The sequence below is a fragment of the Sceloporus undulatus genome, chromosome 1, assembly GCF_019175285.1.
Source record: "Sceloporus undulatus isolate JIND9_A2432 ecotype Alabama chromosome 1, SceUnd_v1.1, whole genome shotgun sequence".
NCBI classification, from domain to species: domain Eukaryota; kingdom Metazoa; phylum Chordata; class Lepidosauria; order Squamata; family Phrynosomatidae; genus Sceloporus; species Sceloporus undulatus.
Window position 1 is genome coordinate 43,999,258 of NC_056522.1, and position 22,072 is coordinate 44,021,329.

Consider the following 22,072-nt stretch of genomic DNA (forward strand, 5'->3'; position numbering starts at 1 on the left):
TTTTTGGGGTTTTTTTGGAAAGACAAGGGACGGGAGAATCAACTGGAGGAGATGGCTTTAAGGGCGGAGCCTCGGCCTCTCAGTATCACATCTCTGAGGGGAATTAGCGAATGCCACACAAACGTATACTGTATGGAGAAAGCGGGTCACTCTGAGAAACGGGTTGCGGTGGGCGGGGCCTCCTTGGCGGGGAGCCAATCCCGACTGAGAATGGGGCCAGGGGCGGTGCTTGCTCGACCGCTAAAATAACGGTTGCTCTCGACCGGCTTCCAGGGAGGGGTTTTTTTTTTTGGCGCCAAAGTGGGGAGTTCGTTATTTGGGCAGCGAAAGGGCGCAGATTTAAAAACCATGCTGTAGGAAGGGCCAGAGGCGACTAGAGAATTTGTTTAAGAAGGGGAAACGTCGTGAGGGAAGGGAAGATAACGGCCTGGAAAAGGTGGAGCAGGAGGAGGAGATGGGGAATAGTGCCTCAGGTTCACTGTTAACTGACCAAGGCTGCTGCATCCGCACTGCGGAAATAATCCAGTTTCACATCATTTTGGTTGCATCCACGTTGGAGGAATAACCTGGTTTGGCACCGCTTTAACTGCCCTGGCTCAAGGCTATGGCATTCTGGGCGTTGGAGTTTGTTGTGGGGCCCAGAACGGAGCATTAAGCCATATGTGATGAGTTAAACTCATGGGAGTTAAAAGTGGTATCAAACCAGATTATGTCTGCAGTGTGGACGCAGCCTTAGTTGTGCTGCTCTCCTCTTCTGCCTCCCACAGTTCTGCATGAGAAGCAGGCAGGCTTTAATAAAGGGGGAAATTGGGAATTCGAAATATACCTGTCTTTCCTCTGTTTCTGCCTTGGTGGTGTCAAAATTAATGGGGTGAATTGAAGGTGGATTGAATCAGTGATTTTCTGTTATTTCAGTGGTTCCTGTGACCTGGCCACTACTGTATTTTTATTTGTTAATTCATTTGTGTAATATTAAAATATGTATTTATGTTATTTAAATAATATAAAAATAACTGACAAATTTTGAGGGGTTCGGACCCATTGGACCTCCCTGGCTACGCCCTTAGTAGTAAACCAATGCATAAATCAATTTTTCTTACCACAATATCAGAAGAATTCAAAATAGTTTTTGAAGAGATATCATCAATACAAACAGTTGGATGTTTGCTCTTCATATGTTTCTTTAGGATGGAAGTAGATGTCTTGGAAGATAGCTTGTTTTTACATAAATTGCATTCTGCAATATTGTCACTTTTTGGAGGAAAAAACCTCCAAATAGGACTCCTAAATTTCTGTGTTTTATTCATTTTAAGACGCTGATTATTTATATAGCTATAACAGTCAGTCATAGTTCTAGCAGTGATCTGTGAAAAAGTAGCAGTTCTGTGAAAATCACAGTTTGGAGCCCAAGAGCAGCAGAATGTGTGGCTGCATCCACACTGCAGAAATAATTCAGTTTCCAGTTGACAGGGAAGACTAAATGTCTCACAAAACTGGTTTCCAGAATTCCATAGCACTGAGCCATGGCATTTAAAGTGGGCAAACTGGATTATTTCTGCAGTGTAGATGCAGCTGCCCCCCCCCCACACACAGACCATCCCACCTGCAGAGTGCCCTTTCAGTGCTAGATGTCCTCTTTGAATATAGGATTGCACATAAAGCACGTAGTATTGGATATAATAAAGTAGGTTTAATTACATGGGAATGCTAACCTTGGGTAGTTATTTACACGTTTGAATATAAGTTGTCTTTGTGTGTTCAAAAATGTTAATAAGTTTCAGAGTAGCTGAAGGCCCCAGTTCCTGAAACGTGTTGATCAAGTAATAGATGGCCCTTTCCACGAATGCTTTCTATTACATATATCTCAGGCTGCCAGCGTGGCTCTAGAAGTTTCATCGATATAGAAGGATCATGTTCAGGATGAGTTTATATCTTTAAAAGCTTAAGCAATACAAAAACGATTGGAAAAAATATTTTTTTATAATAAGGAATCTAACAGTTTTGCAGCTGTAGAGCTTTCTGTCATTGTGACTTAATAAAGGCAAGTTAATTGTCATTCTTTTGTTAATGTGCCTGATGTTTCTGAACTTTAATTCCCAGCAACCTTTACTATTGTATCAGGTGTTGAATGCTGGGAATTTCAGCTACATCAGGAGGTCCACATGGTTCCCATCTCTGTTGTACGATACACAGCTTTGCCTAAAACCTATGACAGGAAATTTTAGAACTCAGCAAGGGATGGTAGAATTTTTCTTCTAAGATCTCTTAAAATGGATTACTACATTTTAAGTGAATGTTCTGATTATTCTTTTGGCACTGGTACCAGATATACTAGGCCAAGATGGATGAGAAGATCAGACAACAACAAAAACGACTGGCATCTCGTCTGCAGCTTAGACCAGAGGACACAGATGTACCACATATGGTGAAAGGAAAGTTTATTAAGCTTGAACAAACTTCTAGAACTGCAGAAGATGAATATCCACCAGTGAGAGAACCTTTAATTTTTACAGTAAATAGAGCAGGATGTTACTTAAACTGTTGAGACAAAAATTAGTGTCTGCTAATGTCTAATGGATGGTGTCTGATGATGATCTGTGATGGGCTTACATCACATGCAGTAAATTGTATTACTGTATATACTCGACTATAAGTTGAGAAATTTATGCCCCCAAATGGACTTTAAAATGATGGGTAGGCTTATATACAGGGCAACAAGTTAATACTGCTTGAAAATTTCCTGAAAGAAGTGCCCACCTTCCTCTGTAGCCAGGGATCTTTAAGGAGCTTCCTGTTTGAGTCCCTGCTCCCTGGCTCAATCTCCCCTCTCCTCTCTCTCTCTCTCTGTGTGTGTGTGTGAAAGAGAGAGATCCCTCAGTCCCCTCGCAGTCAGAGCTGCTCAGGAAAGAGAGAAAGAGAGTACGCCCAGGCTTGGGCCCCGTTTTGCAAGCCATGAGTCTGGAAATCCTGGGGATGAGAGAAGAGAGAGAGAAAGGTCTATCCCCCCTTCTGCAAGCCATGAGCCTTGGGAATTTTGGGGATTATGTGCAGAGAAAGAGAGAGACATTTCTATCCACTTTTGCAAGCCACAAGCCTTGGGAATCCTGGGGGTTATGTGCAGAGAAAGAGACGTTTCTATCCCCTTTTGCAAGCCACGAGCCTTGGGAATCTGGGGGGTTATGTGCAGAGAAAGAGAGAGAGGTGTCTATCCCTTTCTGCAAGCCATGAGCCTTGGGAATCCTGGGGTGAAGGGCAGAGAGAGAGGGGGGATCACCTCGTTTTACAAGCCACGAGCCTTGGGAATGCTTTTGGTAAAGGGAAAAAGTGTGCGCGTGTGCCGAGGTTTGTTTCCCCCTTTACATGCTGAGACTGTGACCCTTGTGAAAGGTCCAGAAAGGGAGATGTAGGGAGGGAAGTGGTAATTTGTTTTCCCCTTTAGATCATTTGTAAAGTGCCCCAGTGTTTGACCCTCAACTTATTCACGGGTCATATCAAAAGCCATGATGTTGGCCCCAAAAACTGCCCTTGACTTATGCATGAGTATATACGATATTAACGTTCAAGATATATTCTTTCCAGGAGAACATAGACCTTCCAGACTTATTCATACCTTTGTTATCTGCAGTCTGGACTACTGTAGCACACTTTATGGCATTGCCTTTGAAGATGGTCCAAAATGTGCAGCCAGGCATATTTTTGGTCCTCATGAGAACTTGTGATAGAACGTATCTAAGAAACCAGTGAAACTGATAATGTTGGAGTTGTATACTCTTCACTCCAACATTACATAAATTTCCTAGATGCTTTCTGACACAATTCAAAGTGCTGATTCTAACCTTTAAAGTTAAAAGTGACTTCGGGGCTCAACAGACCCTCCCCTCCTCATTGGATCGGGGCCGTGGCAACTACACGCCACGGCCCCGATCTGGCCTTTCTGTGGCGCAAGAAGAAGCCGCAAAAGGCAGCTTCTTTTTGCTCTTGTGGAAAGGGCACCTTAGCCACAGTGGCGGCAGCTTTTTACCGCTTCTTCAGTGCAGTGCGTGTAAACACTGCACTGAAGATGTGGTATGATGCCGCCCGCTGTCAGGTCAGGTGGGCAGCACGAGGGCGAAGTTAGGGTGGCTGGTGTGAGGTCACCACACCCCCACTCTGTCCCCATGCCCTCTTTATGCCAGTCAGTAGAGGGCCTTAGAACCAGGTTAACCTTCTGTTTTGTCCCAAAAAAGATTTCCCCAGAAATTAAGAGTAGCCTCAGAGGCATCACATAGAGTGCATTACAGTAATTCATATGGGATATAACCAAGGCATGTACCACTGTGGCCAAATCTGGCTTCTGCTGGAATGGATGCAGTTGATGCCCAAGCTTTAACTGTTTAAATGCACTCTTGGTCACTGCTGAAATCTTCAAACTGCAAACGTGCATTTTCTGAGGACGTGTAACCTCCTCTAACACAGGGCTGAATCCCTGTTCCCAGATTTGTTTTCAACTGACCCGGAGCACCTCTGACTTGCCTGGATTAAGCTTCAGTTTGTTCACCCTCATCCAGTCTATTAACAGCTGCCAGGCACTGGGTTAGTATAAGAACAGCTTCCTTGGAATTGGGTGGAAAAGACTAATACAGCTGGGTATTATCAGCATACTGGTGACATCTGACCCTAAAACTCTGGACAATCTCTCCTGACACACATACTGTATTTTCTGGTGTATAAGACTACTTTTTAACCCAGGAAAATCTTCTCAAAAGTCAGGGATCGTCTTATACGCCGGGTGTCATATTATAGGGCAAGTGCTGAAACTTCCGAACTGGACTGGAGAATCTGCAGTTGCCACATATGGTGGGGGGAGCTCAAAAGCGGCCGCATCCCCACCATATGCGGCAATTGTATGAAAGCAGCTACCGCTCTGATAGTCTTGGAGACAGGAAGCACTGGGCAGGCAGGGATAGCTGACCAATCCAAGCAAGCTTTGTATACAGTGCGCCCGTATGCGCTCAAGTCATGGGGAGCATGTGGGGTGGTGCGTCCCATTCAAATGAATGGGTGCGCATGCCCGTGGCGCCCTGCGTACTGCCACACTGCCGCACACGAGCCCCATTGTTTCTAATGGGGCTTGAGCATAGGCAGAATTTGCCTTACCCGGGAGTGTCTGGAACAAAGTTTCCTGCTAAGGACCTGCATGTCATAAGCATTTGAATTTAAATTATCATATTGAAATCAAATCTGATGTTTTTAAATTTTTTATTTGGTGTGCGTTGGAAGAGGGGTAGTCTTATACAGCAAGTATATCTCAAACTCTATATTTTAACTGGAGAAGTGGGGGGGTCGTCTTATATGCCCAGTCGTCTTATATGCCGGAAAATACGGGTAACTATTTCATGCATATGTTAAATAGCAAAGGGGACAAGTTTTGTGTATATAGTTTCATGTATATGTTAAATAGCATAGGGGACAAGACAATCCTGAGGCACACAGGGCAATGGCCAAGGAGTCAAGCAGGGGTCCCCAGCATCTCCTTTTGAGAGTGCCCCGCCAGGAAAGAATGACACCACTGTAGAATAGTACCTTCAAGCCTCATCCCTGAGAGATGACTCATAAGGATACCATGGTTGATTGTATTGAAATTTTGTTTGAGGTGTTTGCTTATGATGGAGTTTAAGGTGGTCATGAGAGAAGGTTGATGCAAATGACATCATCTTTTCTACATGAGTTTTTTTTTAAAAAACTATCTTTGTTTGGTTAAGAAAAAGTTAACATAAGTACTGAACTCTTAAAAAAAAAACCCAAAAAACATCCCCTTCTCTGAGTAGAGTGATGAAAAGTGAGAGCTTATATCCCCTTCCAGGAGATCTAAAAGAAGCACTGACTTCCTTTACACTCTCCACTGCAGCACCATTTCTGCCTTTTTTGATGCTTGGGCAGGAATATGATGTTGTTGGCAGCTCTTTGGTGCTTCTCTTCAAAGGACTGCGGAGAGAATTGGGCTTTGAAAGATTTGTCAAATCTTCTGGGTTAAAATCAGGCAGAGTTATCACATTAGAGTTCAATGTTACAGTCACTGACATAGTCACCATTTTCTTTGCTATGCCTTTTCATCCTTTTTGATGTGTGCATTTTATTAGTTCCTCCTGTGCCTGGTTACCTCCCCTGCCCACTGTGCAGAGCTATGATTTACCATGATTCCCTTTTCTTCCATTCAGTCTTTAGGGAGAACATAAATAGTAATGTGTGCCAGGATTTTGTACATTCTTTGACATCATTTTCCTTTGTTTTGTCCTTTATGTCTTGTGCTACATGCCCATAAGGTTTATCCTTGATGTATCCACAGGTCATATCAAAATCCATAATTTTTGGCCCCAAACCTTGCCTTCAGCTTATACATGAGGTCAACATATAGTTGAGTATATACGGTATTTAATATTGAATAATGTGAGCATACTAGAACAGGATAGAAATCATGTAGCCTTCTTGATGTTGTTGAACTGCAAATCTCCTCACACCTAGCCAGCATAGCTAAGGGTAAGGAATGCTGGGAGATACAATCTAAGAACATCAAGAGGGCTGTGTAGTTTCCAGTCCTGCTGTAGAATGAGAATATTTTAATATGGTTACGACATGTTAATGTTGGCACTACGTCATGGCCACTCAGCTGCAGTGCTGAAGTGTCTAAGGCTAGCCAGATAATTCTCCAACAGTTAAATAATACATAGTAGAATAAATGTCCATAGTATTCCAGTTCTGACTTGCTAAAGTTAACAAGTTTCACTGTGTTTTTTCTTAGTTATTTCCAGGAGAGATTTCTCCAGATCTCCGCACAGCTGTTTACAGAACAGATACTGCAAGAAAATGTAAAACAAAAAACAAAGAAGGAAAGATGGCCTTTGACTATGTGTACGTAAACTTCATATCACTTCTACAGTGTGGTAAAGTTAAAAAGAATAAAGCTAAAGCCAGATAAATTAGACCCATTGAATCAACATGAACTAGGCATGTCAACCCTTACTGTACATAAATTCAATTGATTCATTAGCTGGATGAATAAGAATTGGATTTTGCCTATGTAGTCTTGCGATTAAGACAGATATGATGTTAAATACATTATCTTAATGTGTCTACTCCCTCTGAACCTTTTGTAGTTGTTGATTAGCTGGGGAGAGGGATTGAATTAGGAGAAAAGTTTTTAGCCATGTTGAGTATGGTACTATTTTTAGTTATGTTTATAACTACAAGTGGTTACAGCCATTAAAGCCATATACAACTTGGGTCCAGAATATAAGGAAGATTTTATCTTCTATGAACCTGCTTTACATTTTAGATCTTCAGGGAAAAGCTTTCTCTCAATCCTATTACTATTACTGGTGCTTTTTATGAGGCTGAAGGAGAAAGCTTTCTCAGTGGCTGCTCAAAGCTTAGTAAATTCCCTTCCATGGAAGGCTCAGTTGGTCCCCTGCTACTCTCTTTCTAGATGACTTTTTTAATTTAGGCAGTCTGTTAGCATTTAAATTATTGTGGTGGAAACATCTTTTAAATGGGTTGTACTATGCTTTTATCTGTTTACTATGTTTTTAATTGTTGTCATTTAGTGTTAGAAATGGATTTAATTTTTTTAAAAAAACTTGTGTCAAGTAGGTTTTAAATATCCTTGCCTAAGAATGCTCTATGAAATTCACGAGGACACTATAAGTCTAAAGGTGACTTGGAGGAACACACACACACAGGTTTTAAGTTGTCTTTGTTTTTAACTTGATGTGAACCATCTTAGATCCTGTGCTGTGAGAAAAGTGGGACATAAATAAAAAAAAGAAAATTTAGTTAACAAAAACCCCATCGCCATAGTTCAAATAAAAACTCTATGCTTCCTGAAAATCTTCTGAAATCAGATCAAATCAATTTTATTTACGGTTTTAGACCAAAGTAAACCTTCTGGAATGAAGACTAGCTTAAGGACTAAAGGTTAATTTGGGGAGTGATGGACAGTTCCTTCAGTACTGGTATAGGTGAAGAGTTAAACCCTTTTTCTTGTACATTTAGAATCTGATTGAACCACAATTACTGTTTCAAAAGAATAAAAGTCTCTTTATCTAAATTATATTTATATTTGTTAAGATGTAAACACAGACATTTTTGATAACTTGAACTTAGAAAATTAATTATTACCACGTGATGTTTACCATTTTATCAGGAGTGTAGGGCAGAGGGGTTTGCTTACACTGCATCCACAATGCAGAAATAATCCAGGGAGATGCTACTTTAATTGCCATGGTTCAATTCTGTGGAAATCTGGGAAGTGTAGTTTTGTGGGTCATTTAGCCTTCTCTGCCAGAGAACTCTGGTGCCACAACAAACTACAGTTCCCTGAATTCCATAGCATTGAGGCATGGCAGTTAAAATGTTATAACCAGCAGTGCATATACAGCCTTAGAGGAGAAAGTTAATGGGAGACAGGGATGTTTAACCCATTTGTCACTGTTAGGAAGGATTGAATTAGGGGAATTTTAGGGGAATTAGCTCAAATATTGCTGAGAGGTGGCTCTAACAATACCACGTGCCGGAATCGTGTCCCAAAGTGTATACCAGAGGTTGCCAGCACACCCCAAGAGAAAGAGTCTCTGATATCAACTAGGTACAATTAAACTAATAACGTTTATTAAAGCACAAGTAAAAACCATACAGCAAAAGGGGGCACACACACACATACATTCAATGCTACAGCAGGGGAGGGGTAAGTTCGGGAGATAGGTTGAGAAGGAGAGGCACCAGTAGGACATACTACCTTAGACGTCTTCTCCAAGAAGTCCTGATGAAGCTTGGATGGACAGTGAGTCATGATCGCAGGAACCGGGAAAGAGGACCGCGGAGGCTTAAGAGCCGAGTTCAAGTTGGTGACAGTGAGAGCTCAGTTTAGCTCAGTGATTTCAGCAGAGCTCAATGCTCAAAGAACCCAGGCACAAAAAACACAAGCAGGGTCCGAAAACTCAGGGTTTATATAAGGGGAAGCGTATCCAGAGGCTATGGGACTTGCTAGACAAAGGCGTTGATTGCTTGGGCATTGTTAAGCCGAGAGCAATCAATGTGTTGCACAATGCATTAGGTCAGGACACAATTCGGAAGGGCAGCCGACTTGATTGCTGAGCCATTAAGCTGATCACTGGCCCATTAAGTGAGAAGCCATCCATTGTCTTACTTGGGCAGCAGAGGCGATTCTGGTTTGGCGACTCCCAAGACTTCCTATGGAATTTCCCAATTTTAGCTTTTTCTCTAAGGCTCTGCCTGGGTCAGGTGAGCTGCCTACGTGGTCTCTCCGCTTTTAGATTCATGGCGGGTCCTCCATGGGGTCAATCGGGTCATAGCACAGACTGCATGTACCCAAAATTTTATATAAAACCAAACTTGATAACACACTTGCCAATTGCTCTGTACAAATCCTACTTCCCTTCAGTATACTTCTGTCTTTGGTGCTGGGCTCAAATCAAATAATTAAAAATGAATGTGGGAAAGACTTTTAAGGCTGGATGGCAGATATGGAATGATCTTTATCTCCCAGCTGTGCAAGACAGGACAGGCTACGGAACATCCTTGTTGTCTGTTTAGGAATATTCTCTGCAGACACCATGTGATTAATATTCCTTATCCTTGACACATAAGAATTCTGGTTTATGTTTATTTCTGTGGAGAAGGATGAACCTCCTTCTTCCCAATGCTTCTTTTAACTCCTTAAAATGGTGCTAGAATGTATGAAGTGGTTTCAGAAGGCACAATAAGACTAAGAGGAGACAAAGAGCATAATCGACTCTGGGCTAAAACAGACGGCCCTGAAGTGGAGGCTTGATGCTGCCCCTTTGAACACTAGGTTGGGGCTGCAGCAACCGCACTCCATACCTCCAACCTGGCTTTTTGCCAGCACAAAAAGAAGCAGCAAAATGTTACTCCTTTTTGAGCCAACAAAAATTTGTTGTTGTTTTTTTGCCGCTGTGGCAGCTTTGTAGCATTCCTGCAGCGTCATAACATGCAGCATCTAAACTCCACCCCCAAGCTGGCGCAAAGGGGCAGTCTGTTTCACCCCTCAGATTTCCAGTTTAATATGTTTATTCAAGAAAGAAGTAGTAAGATTTTCAGAAAGGATCAGTTACTTTTAACATAACATGAAACAAACAACTAACACTTTACTATCAGGCATCCAAATCCTAAAAATATGTCACCTAATCAGTTTACAGTTGTATGTACGTATGGATGGGTACTTGAGATTCCAAAGTATGGTTTAAGTTTGACTTTGCTAGCTGTTCAAAAACAAAGCAATATTTTACAAAGGTTTCTCTGTGGAGTAAAGGAAGTCTTGTAGAGAGGACAGAAATTAAAACTGACCAATCAATAAGTTTAGAGGACCTGATCATGCAGCAAGTGGTTCCTGGCTGTATTTTGTAAAAAGATGAATTAGCGCGGTGGATGCAAATTTAGATCTCTGTAGATGCCTAGTCATGTTTGGGCCTCTTTCCTGATCGTATATACTGAGGGGAAATAAGGGGTTTGTGAGAGAAGAGTAAAGCATTATTTGTAACAATCAATTTTCCACTGTCTCTGTGCTCAGATATTAACATTATGGAAAGGTTCATAGTGCTTCCAAACATCTTCTTAATTACTGTGTTTACTTTATATGTTGGCTTATAGTGGGTGATATTGCCCAATTGGGACAGTTTGAAGTAGAAAATTCTTTCGAAGAACTCATGCATCCACAAAAACACGAACCCCAGAACTAGCCTTTCAGTCAACACAACTCACCTGGAATGATGCCCAGTTGCCCTTTCTTATTATTTTTACAGAGAAACACTATATACCTGGTGGTGCAGTGGGTAAATGCCTGTACTGCAGCCATTCATTCGAAACCACAAGGTTGCGAGTTCAAGACCAGCAAAAGGGCCCAAGCTCGACTCAGACTTGCATCCTTCCGAGGTCGCTAAAATGAGTACCCAGACTGTTGGGGGCAAATTAGCTTACTTGCTAATTAGCTTACTTGCTGTTCACCACTATGATCTTTGGAATAGCGGTATATAAATAAAACAAATTATTATTAATTATCTTTTAGTCTATTGGCAGCAAGCTAAATTGAGTTGTCTTGAGAGAAAAGATGCTTCTGGGGTTCAAACTTTCATAGATGCAAGTGACTGAATTCTTCCAAAGAATTTTCTACTCCACACATTTCCAACAGGATAATATCTGCCACAGTTTCCACATCAGTACTGCAGAGTCTACTGTGTTTGAGTGTTGGACTAGGACTCTGCAGACCAGGATTCAAATCTCTGCTCATGCATGGAAACCCAGTGGCTGACCTCAGGCAGTTAGCAGTCTCTCAGCCTCAGGAAGGCAAAGGTAAACCCCTACAAACAAATCTTGCAAAGAAAACCACATGATAGGTTCATTTTAGGGTTGCCATAAGTTGAAAATGACTTGAAGACATACAACACTGCACATTCTTAGGGCAGTTGGTGCTGACTTGTAAAACTGGCCTCTGCTTGATAAAAATGTTACAAAGGTATCTGTAGATTTCCCCCCTTTTTTCTTTTAGTTTCTCAAGAATACAAAAGGGAAGAACAAAACCAGTTGTTGAGCAAGCTACAGAAGTGACTGAGTGGGACCAATGCAGGAGCTTGGAATATTCTCATCTGAAAAATGAGAGCAGAGAGAAACTTTCTGTTACTCCTTTTCATGAATATTCTAGCTGTACTACTGGTGCATCTAGTTTTGTTGAAAATGAAGGTAAGTATAATAAATATTTTATGTTAAATATGCAGCTAAGAAATTCTTAAATGGATCAATAATACAATAATTATGGAATATGTAGGGATCTTTCCCCCTTCTCTCTTGTGTATTTATGCAAATAGGTGAATGTTATGCAAAGAGAATCAGTTTTTCACATTGTGGATGTGAGAGGAGAGAAGGTTTTCCCTAAGGGTAGATTCCTTTAGAATGTCCTTCCCCAAAAGGTATTAGGCTGCCAACCAACAGGATGAACCTCTAACTCACCCATATATGCTGCTAGTTCCCCCCCCCCCAAAAAAAAGGAAAGAAAGAAAGAAAAAGAGGCATATGTCAGATCAAAGAATCACGTGGTCACATTGCACCATGAACCAAAGTGTATTATTCGGAACAAAGTGCCATTTCTTATTCTATTTCAGTAAGAAACAGTAACTGAATTTTACTTATAATAATGCATGTTTGTACCTGCTGTTCACATGGGAGCTGTTCACTTATTTATTCTGATTTCCCCTGTCCTCAGTTTGAATTGTTCTGCATATAGATACCAATGATTTCAGTTACTGTACTTTGATGAACATAGAGGCTGTTTAATAATCTAAGGTCTGCAAAATAGCAGAAATTACTTATACAGGCTTTATCTCCTGAGTGACATAATAGCTTGTCTACATAGCCCTGTCTATGAGTAGACTGGTCAGATGCAATAGAGTGCAGGACTTTTGCACCTGTAAGAATTTTGTTAAAGGGAATTTCAGCAGGTGTAGCTTGGTCTGACCTATTTTGTATCTGGCCCCTCCTTGCATCAATTATGTGGATAAAATAAATGGCTAGCTTAGTTGAGATATTTTGAATTTTTTCTGGGAGCAATTCCTTTAAAAAAAAATGATTAGCATGACAGATAAAAGTACGAACTAAGTAAAGAATGTACAGTATAAAATAAAATAAGGATATAGAGAACAGAGTGAAAAGCAGCAATTAAATATAGTACCTGTATATCTCAGGCTTAAAGTTAGCGCAGCAGTTATATATATATTGATTATATGTTACAGATCAAGAAGAGACTGAAGTGCAAACTGTTTCCAAACAATTAAGTTGCCACAGAAGAACGTGCATGAAATTTCAAGCAGGGTATGATCACAAATTTGTCAGGGGAAGAAAGTCTCCCTCTTATGATAAAACTGGTATGTACATCAAAAGCTAGATGTTGCCACTTATGTTGTTGAAGATAGCACTATTTGTTTTCTCTTTCTTTTTCCTCTTCCCACTTTCCCCCTCTGTCCTCAGCTTACTTCCTTTGTATTATTTTATATATTGATGTTCTTTTTCTGTCAGAACAAAGATAAAATGTTGTTTTCACTTCATCTAGAGATAGCAGAAATCAAGAGACACTCCTGATTTGAACTGAACTGTGCACTCCTAGCATTTTTCTTCACCAGGCTATGTTGCCTGGCTTGCTTGCCTGTAACTGCTATATATGGCTATATTGTCTTCCTATACTTACACAGCATAATCAAATAGCTTAATTTAGCTTGCTGCAAACAAGCCTAGTCTTTTCCTGAGCTCATGTGTAAGCTGTCTGTCTCAAGGGGAGTTTTTTAATTTATTGCTTTTACTTAATTGTCGTTTCCTTTGTCATATAGATGGGAAAAAATAACTGGAAATACTTTTAAACAAGACAGCTTCTAAAACTGTGGCTTAAAATTGGCTTGTTTCAAACTAGCCATAGGTATTGATAACTGTAGCTTATTTCTATAGCCACTGTAGCAAGTGATGTGGTATACTAGAAGCTGTAGTCCAACCATGTCTGGAAGGTTGCTTGATTCCTAAGTGGAATAAAATAATAATCTCTGCCAGTGGCCAGTGGAGAAGGACCCATTCAAAAACTAGCCAGGCAAAGCAAGGGTGACTGTGATGGGAGGAGCTAGGAAAGTTTGGTTGGTGCCAGGTGATCACAGCTCAGGGAATGCTGTGAAGGGGGACATGCAGTGGAGGAGGATACAAAGCAAGCTTGTCTTTGACAGAAGACAGATAGTGAAAAAATGGCACAGAGATAGGGAAAGTTGCAGAGAGATAGGGAAAAGTTGGCATAGAGATTGGGAACAGCTGTAATAGAGCTGGGACAATCAGCCAGGAGGAAGAACTAAATAGTGTATTGTGAAGCTGTGAGTACAGTTCATGTGTGATCTAGTTATAAATAAACTTCTGCTTATTTCTTTTTCATTTACAACTGTGGTTGTTAACACAGTGAACCCATTGATTAACACATCTACCGGCCCATATAAAGGTCACCTTGTGTCCTAGGTACCCGATCCAGGGAGGGCTCTTGAGGGGAAAAGGGGCAAGGTGAATGACTGGAACCCAAGGGTTTAGAACTGTCGAGGCACAATGATATAATCTAAATTGAATCTTTTTCATTGGATCTCTAGTTTCTTTGTTCATTTCTTTCATCTTGCCTTTGGCCAGAACAGGTTGTAGAACAGGCCCACTGTTTTTGGTCTCTTCTATTCACTTTGTCTTTACTTCATTTTATTGTTCAGTTTAGTCCAGGCTCCATCCTGAAGTGGCTAAATTAGCTGAGATTGGAGCTATGGTCTACCAAAAACATTGGCCCATTGAGGAGATTTCAGAGGTGAGTCAGGAGGAAGAAGAGGGGGTGCCTTTGTCAGCAGCTACCCCAGGTAGATCCACAATTTTGTCTTTTTTGTATCCCTCTATGAGACAAGATTTCTTTGACACCAAATAGAATACAAAAACCCGGTGCTCTAAAAAGCAGATGTATGCTTCTAGTGGCAGCCTTTTTTAGTAATCTGTCTCATCTTGGTGGCCTTTTTAGTTGTCGAAACACTTCTTCTGTCTTGCCAATGCAAGTTCCCAGTTCTTTCATATCTTTGTGCAGTTCTGTGGAGAGTCAAGTCGATTGCCTCAAAAAATTGTGATAAGGTGGTTGAAAGAACTGTGGCTTCCAACTAGTTGAACTCTCTGGGCAGCTTCCTGCTAAAAAAAAACACCAGTCAGACCCTTGAATTCTAATCCTGCCTCTACCTCTCTCCCTTCTGTTGATCACTTATTCCTTCTTCTGCCCAATGTACTCCTCCTACTCCACCAAGGAGGAAAGAAGTACCTGTAATAGCAATACCAAGTACATTTCTATACTGCTTACCAGAGCACTTAAGCACTCCCTAAGCGATTTACAAAGTGTAAGCTAATTGCCCCCAACAATCTAGGTACTAATTTTAGCAACCTCGGAAGGATGCAAGCCTGAGTTGAGCTTGAGCCCTTTCGCTGGTATTGAACTCGCAACCCTGCGGTTTGTGAGTGAGTGGCTGCAGTACAGGCATTTAACCACTGCGCCATCAGGGCTCCTGATGGAGGAAAGAAGCTAAGAAATCAACTCCTCTGATTTTTCTGAGTGCTTAGGAGTATATACCTGCTCATTCATATGAGGAAGATATTGCCTCCTCTCCTGATGCAAGGAATTTAAACTATGCTATGCAGTCTGATCTCATGGATCTGTCCAGAGTCTCTGATGAAGATCAGGAGGACATCTGGTTCTGGGAAACAAACAGAGTGTGAAGGAAAGACACTTTAATCGAGATGATTTTGTTAGGGAGTCCTGGTGGGGAAGTGGTTAAATGCAGATACTGCAGCCATTCACAAGCCGCAGAATTGTGAGTTCAGTTCCAGCCTGGGGCTCCAGGGTTGACTCAGCCTAGCATCCTTCTGAGGTCGCTAAAATGAGTACCCTGCTTATTGGGAGCAATTAGCTTACACATTGTAAACCATTAAGTCTTAGGGAGTGCTGGAGTGCACTGATAAAGGGTATAGAAATGTCAAAGGCTTTCATGGCCGGCATCTATGGTTTTTTGTGGGTTTTTCGGGCTATGTGGCCATGTTCTAGAAGATTTTCTTCCTGATGTTTCGCCAGCATCTGTGACTAGCACCAAAAAGATGCCAGCCACAGATGCTGGCGAAACGTCAGGAAGAAAATCTTCTAGAACATGGCGGTATAGAAATGTAATTGCTATTGCTCTCATGTCTAAGGCCATATCTACTCCAGTTTGCAATCTGTTCTAAGACAGATGGCTCAGTCTTCTTCCTCAAAGGAAGGGGAATCTTCTTGTGGTGCTTCCATGTTTCCACAACTGTCATGCCCAGCCTGGAAGATGGCTTGGAGGACTCAGAGGATGAGCTAGAGCCTCTGGGATCCGAATCTATAATGGAGGAGCCAGAGCCCCAGGGGCTTGAACCAGTAATGGAGGAGCCAGAGGCTGGCCCTAGTTCTGCTGGAGCAGAGTCTATGGCCCCTCCAGAGGTTCAGCAGTCAAGTTTGCCTGGTGCCGAGGCTGTGGACATGGAGGAGGATCTGGGCAGTGTGCCTACCTTCAATGAGCGTCGAGCAGAAAGAGAGGGCCTTCGAAGATCTAGGAGGCTTTATCAGAAGCGTCTTCGTAATCAGGCACAGCTGAAGGCCAGCTCCTTGCCTTCTTAAGCACCTGGAGCATGTGTGGTTCTTTGCCAGTGGATATCTGACTCTTTTAGGGGAAAGACTCTGTCTCTGGCTCCTTGGCTTCTTGTCTTGACTACCCGGAAACCTTGACCTTGGACTGCTTCATCGATCTGCCTATCTGTTACCCTGAACCTCGGACCGTCTGACAATTCTTTTGGTAATCCCTTTTGGTAAAGCTACTGCAACTCTCTAGGACTGTGTAGCTTATACTGACTTTGCTGTGCTGGGAGGGGGTTGTTTGTTTGAGAACTAGCTGCCTTATCAGCCCTTTGGCTGCTTTCCCGGACAACAACCTAAAATGAATTTGAGAATGGCATCTTTTTCTTTGAGAATCTAGTCAAGCCAGAAAGGAATTCTCTTCCACAAGGCAGGAAGGTCATTAACCAAGTTCAGAAACTATATACTATATCCAGGGCATGGATTTACTAAAGGTGCCTTTGGTCCTTGCCCCTTTTCCAGCTCTCCTCATGGGGATGCTAAAGCCAAAATGGAGATTCCTCTCTAAAAGAGCCCAAAGAAGGCTGACCCTGTCCTTAGGAGTTCTTATGAATCAATGGCCTTCTCTGTTCTACAGCTTCTTTGGTTTTTACAGCAGCTGTGCTGTAGCTGGACTCCTTGATGGCCCTAATCTTGATGCAAAGTCCTTACATGAGGTTCTTTTGCAGTTATATAAACCTTTCACCTTTGTGAATACCTTAAAGGATATTCTTGTGGAAACATTTACCAGAGTACTCCAGTTTGGCCCACTTCAGCTGGATCTATTTTGCCTGAGATAAACACCAAGCTTCTGAGATTCTGTTCTTCGTTTCATTCTGCCAGGATAGAAACTTAGGATCTCTACTCACACCTTGACGTTCAGGTCACCTTTGTGCATTTCCTCCACTACCCCTTGTCTCAAGGATTTTGAATAAGATCAGGACAGAGAAGGCTCTAGTGATACTAGTTACTCCCCACTGGCTGAAATGGCCATGGTGTCCCAGCTGTTAGGTCTAGCAGTGCAAGACCCATGGTTTCTACTGTCTCTTCCTCACCTGTTATTACAAGTTCCAGTCCTAGATCCAGATCCTGAATGGCTCCACCTAGCCACCCAGCTTCTGAACAGGAATTTTACAGAAAGTTGGGCCATTAAGACAAAGATGTTCATACTCCTTTCTTTTTGTCATATCTCCATCATTAGGATCTGTGAGCTTTTGGAAACATTTCCCTAGGTGGGCTTTCAGGAAGTCTCTAGATATGTCTTTTGTAGAGGTGGAGGAGGTCTTGGAGTTTTTGTAGGGGAGGCAGACTTCAGCACTGGCCTCCATTTAACTTCTTGTCAACAGAACTCCAGTGCCTTCTCACCCACACATAAAACGCTTTTTGTGGCGAGCTTCCTTGCTTTCTTCTCCAGTGGTTTCTCTCAAGGACTCCCCACTCAAGGAGCCCTCAAAGCCCTTACAGAGGTCTCTTAGCATGCTGTCTGTCGAAAGTTTTTTTGTGATGGTCCTCAGATGGCCAGAAAGGTTTCTGAGCCAGCTGTGCTCTCTCAATAGCATCTTTTTGCTTCAGATTTGACTGACTCTTTATATCTCTGTTTGGATCCAAGTTTTGTGCTGAAAGCGAACAGATCTTTTCACCTTTCCCAACCTTTGGTGCTCCCTTCTTTTTGTCCCTGTCCTAGTCATGCTCTAGAAAAGGAATGGCACAAGCTGGATGTTCAGAGAGTCTTAAGAATTTACATCTGGATTACAAGATCATTCAGGAGTCCGAAGCTCTGTTTGTTTCCTTTCTTCCAACTTCACTGGGGAAAAGGCTTCAGTCTATATGGTCACTAGATGGCTGGAAGCTTGCATTTTCACAATATAAGAATCACTTGGAATTCCTAAGCCACAGTGGGTTATAGCACACTCAGCCAGATCTGTTGCTACCTGCAGTGGTTTCAACCAGTGCTTCCTTAGAGGAAATTTGAATAGCTGCTATTCGAACAACCCCTTCCACCTTTACCAAGCATTGTAAGTTGGACATATTAGCACCTGCAAAGGCCTCATTTGGCAAGAGGGTCTTCCAGCAGGTGGTCTCCACTTAACTTTTTTTTTGCTCCCTTGCCACCTTTTTCCTCCTGACTCATGTAGGGGCTTGGGTAGGTCCCATTTCTGGATGGCTCTTTCTCTGCTGCCAGAGAATGGTATGTTCCCATTGTGCCATTTCTTCTTTTTAATCATTTTAACTATTCTGTTTTACATAACGGATTGTACATCATGATAACTAAAAGCAGAAATGGAAGCTTCCAAACCTTTGTCTGTCTGTGGGAAGTGGGGAGCACGTGAAGTAAATGGGAGAGTATCTGAGTGCTAATCACATACATTCCTGCATGGCAGGGAGTTGGACTGAATGGCCCTTTTGGCCTCTTCCAACTTTATGATTCTGTGATTCTCTAACTTTACTGAGATGTTATTGTAGTAAATATGTGCTAAAGATTAACTTAATATAAGAGTGATTTGTGAGGATTGTCATTGCACAAGTGTTTGCTTTATGTGCTAGCATAGTTAAACCCACTAACAGGGCATCTTTGACTAGTGACAAAATACTGAAAGTAATATTGACTGTCCTTTTCCCCCTCCCAGAGCCCCTTATTGATGATGTTATATCACATATTTTGAGACTGAGAGATAAACTTGGATGGCAGACATCATTACCAAGATATGGATGTATAGCTAAACCAACTGATAAAAGATATGTACAGAAGATAACATTATCGGTATTCTATTTTTCATTCATTTCAGCTTGTTTAATTTACAGTGGGAACTCGGTACCTGTGGGCTTGCCATCTGCGGATTTGAGCACCCGTGGGCAGCAAGCCTGCACTGTCCCTAATGGCGGCACTTACATGCAGCTGTGCTGCTATTGGGGACAGTGGGACTGAGGTACGCCCTCCCCCCCCCCCCCCCCCCAATCCCTCCCTCCTTTCTTCTGTTCTTTCTCTGTTTTTCCTTCCTTCCTTCCTTCCTTCCTTCCTTCCTTCTTTTCTTTCTCCCTTTCTCCCCCTTCCTCTTCCTCCAAGGGTTTTGTTCAGGGGTGGTTCGGAGGCAGAAACTGAAGCCCTGTCGGCTGGAGGGAGCTGGAGCCAGGGCTTCGGTCTTGGAGCCCCCCTCCCAGGGCCAGCACCTGGGACAGAACCGTCAGGCTCCAAGTCCCAAGCCCTGGCACCGGCTCTGACTCCCTCTGGCCGATGGGGCTACAGCCTCTGCCATCAAAGCCAAGCCCGGGGCAGAAGCCTCAGAGGGGAAGGGAAGTGGAAGGAAGGAAGGAGTGAGGGCGGGAAGACTTCAGTCCTATTGTCCCCAGTGGTAGCCTGGCTGTGTGGCCAGGCTGCCATGGGCTCAATGGGACTTGAGCATCCATGGATTTTTATACCCGTGGGGAGGGCTGGAATGGATCCCCCACAGATACTGAGGGCCAACTGTATTTATTTATTGTTCAATTTATAACCTGATGAAGTTAACAAAGAATGGTTTAAACTATGGTAATGTTGTTTAATCCTACAAAGGAAAAGTGAATTACTATTTAGTTTCTGGCCAGTCATTTTTTGAGACTATTAACTCCCATAATCATCCAGCCAACATGAGGTGCAGGCACCCAAAGCAATTTTCCAGGTTCTGGTTCTGGCTTTATACTGGAATACCTGTAACTAGAACTCTGATGTTGCAGTTGGCATGTGGAAATGGTACTCCAGTTGTATCTCAGCCTTTCTGGTGCATTTCTGATATTTTGGACTGCACCAGGCTAGAGGTGGCTGTGTATTTGGTCAATGAAAGTTTGGATTGTGTCCATACTTAATTGCAGAGCTTGGAAAGGTAATATTTGGACTACAATTCACAGCATCCCTCAGCACTCTTTAAAACATCAGGCTATGTTCAGCTTTTTGCTTAAATTTGAGAATCAGCTGATGAGAGATGTAAAATGTACTTTGTAAGGTTTCTTATTATCCTTGTTTTACAAGTACAGAAACTGAAACTTGAAATACCTGTTACATTCACATACAAAGGCTGACTAATAACTTGTGCTTGATCATATTCCTGCCACTTTCTTACAATGGAAGCTAGAAAAAAAGATAATGACACAAATTAGTTATACTGATAAATATATGGCTAACATTAAAAATGCCAGTCAAATGTCTGTTTCCTTATTCTACATAAAATTTCTTAATGCAGAAACAACTGAGAATACTGTTTTCTCTTTGTGGTCTCTGTGAATGCACACAAATGGGCTATCTTCTTAGACTAGAGCTATTAGAAGCGTTTTGACGGTAGCCCCACCCACTGCCCAACTGCCTTATTCGCTGGTTTCCTGCCCAAACCATCAGTTCCTTTTTTCCGCCACCGCATCTAGGAACTCTTCAGAGATTCAATTTTCTGTCGGACTCCAACATTCTATTTGACAGGATCAGTCTGTGTTTTGGTGGTAATTTTTAAAACATCATTGTTCATATTTTTTAAAAAGTGCTGCGATTTCTTGTACTTAAATGTGAATTTAGGTAAAGTTGTTTAACAGCGGCTTGTCTCGCCTTCGCGCTTGGCAAGGCCCTTTGTTTTTCTGAGGAAAATTCTTTTTTAATAAATGGCTGCTCACCACATTGCTGTGCTTGGCAGAGTGCCTATGTTCTCTGAAGGAAAAAGTTTTTAAATGGCCGCCCCCCCTCGCTGGTGCGCTTGGTGAAGTCCCTTTTTTACTCCCGAGGAGATTTTTTTTTTAAAAAAATGGTGCCCCCTTCACTGGCATGCTTGGCAAAGCCCCTTTATACTCCTGAGGAAAACATTTTTAAATGGCCCCCGGCTCACTGGCGTGTTTTGCTGCACCTCTTATCTCTGAGGGAAGGTTATACAATGGCCACTAGCCTTGCTTCATTGCTTGCCTGGAACCACTCTTTTTGCTGAGGAGAACCTGTTTCATGACCACTCGTCTTGCTCTCGTGCCTGGCTAAGTCCCATCGTACTTCTGAGGAAGAGTTATTATATGACTTGGAGTGATCATTCGACCTCGTTCCCAGCCCTACAGTGATCCTCGTCAGTCCCTGACTCTCCGGAGTCAAACTGATTGGCTGGGTATCAACAGGGGAAGAGTGACCCTGCTGGTGCTCTTGGACATCTCAGCGGCCTTCAATACCATTGACCATGGTATCTTTCTGGAACGCCTGAGGGAGTTAGGTATTGGAGGCACTGCAATTCAGTGGCTCCATTCCTACCTCTCGGGCAGATTTCAGATGGTGATGCTGGGGGACAGTTGCTCTTTTAAAAGAGAGCTGACATCCAATGTTCCTCAGGGCGCCATTCTGTCCCCCATGCTGTTTAACATTTACATGAAGCCGCTGGGAGAGATCACCCGGAGACATGGGGCGCAGTGTTATCAGTGACTAAAGATGGCATCTCTCTGGATGCCTGCCTTGGGTCGGTAATGGGCTGGATGAGAGAAAACAAACTCACGTTGAATCCAGAGAAAGAGTACTGGCTATAGATTCTTCAAATCCAGCAGGGATGGAGATTTGTCAACCAGTCCTGGACGGGGTCACACTTCCCCTAAAGGACGAAGTTCGCAGCTTGGGAGTATACAGTTGTCATCTCAAATAGATGTGACAGCCAGGAGTGCTTGGTACCAACTTCGGTTGATGCGTCAACTGCATCCCTACTTGGACCAAAAGTAGCTTGAAACAGTAGTATATACACTGGTAATCTCTCGTTTAGATTTCTGTAATGTGCTCTGCTTGGGGCTACTTCTGTACCAAGTTCGGAAGCTTCAATTGGTTCAAAATGCGGCAGCCAGGCTGGTCACTGGAACATCTAGCTC

The 22,072-nt window shown here is 42.5% G+C and overlaps 1 protein-coding gene across 1 annotated transcript in view; it reads left to right on the forward strand.

The window, feature by feature from the left end:
* The first annotated feature begins 261 nt into the window (after positions 1 to 261).
* The window catches only part of DNAH14 (dynein axonemal heavy chain 14), a 390,714-nt gene continuing 368,903 nt past the window's right edge, over positions 262 to 22,072 (forward strand). The window contains 6 exon segments of the mRNA XM_042445585.1: positions 262 to 436; positions 2,327 to 2,488; positions 6,779 to 6,888; positions 11,558 to 11,748; positions 12,795 to 12,926; positions 18,856 to 18,989. Of these exon segments, the coding sequence (XP_042301519.1) occupies positions 2,342 to 2,488; positions 6,779 to 6,888; positions 11,558 to 11,748; positions 12,795 to 12,926; positions 18,856 to 18,989 (714 nt within the window). The 5' untranslated portion in view covers positions 262 to 436; positions 2,327 to 2,341.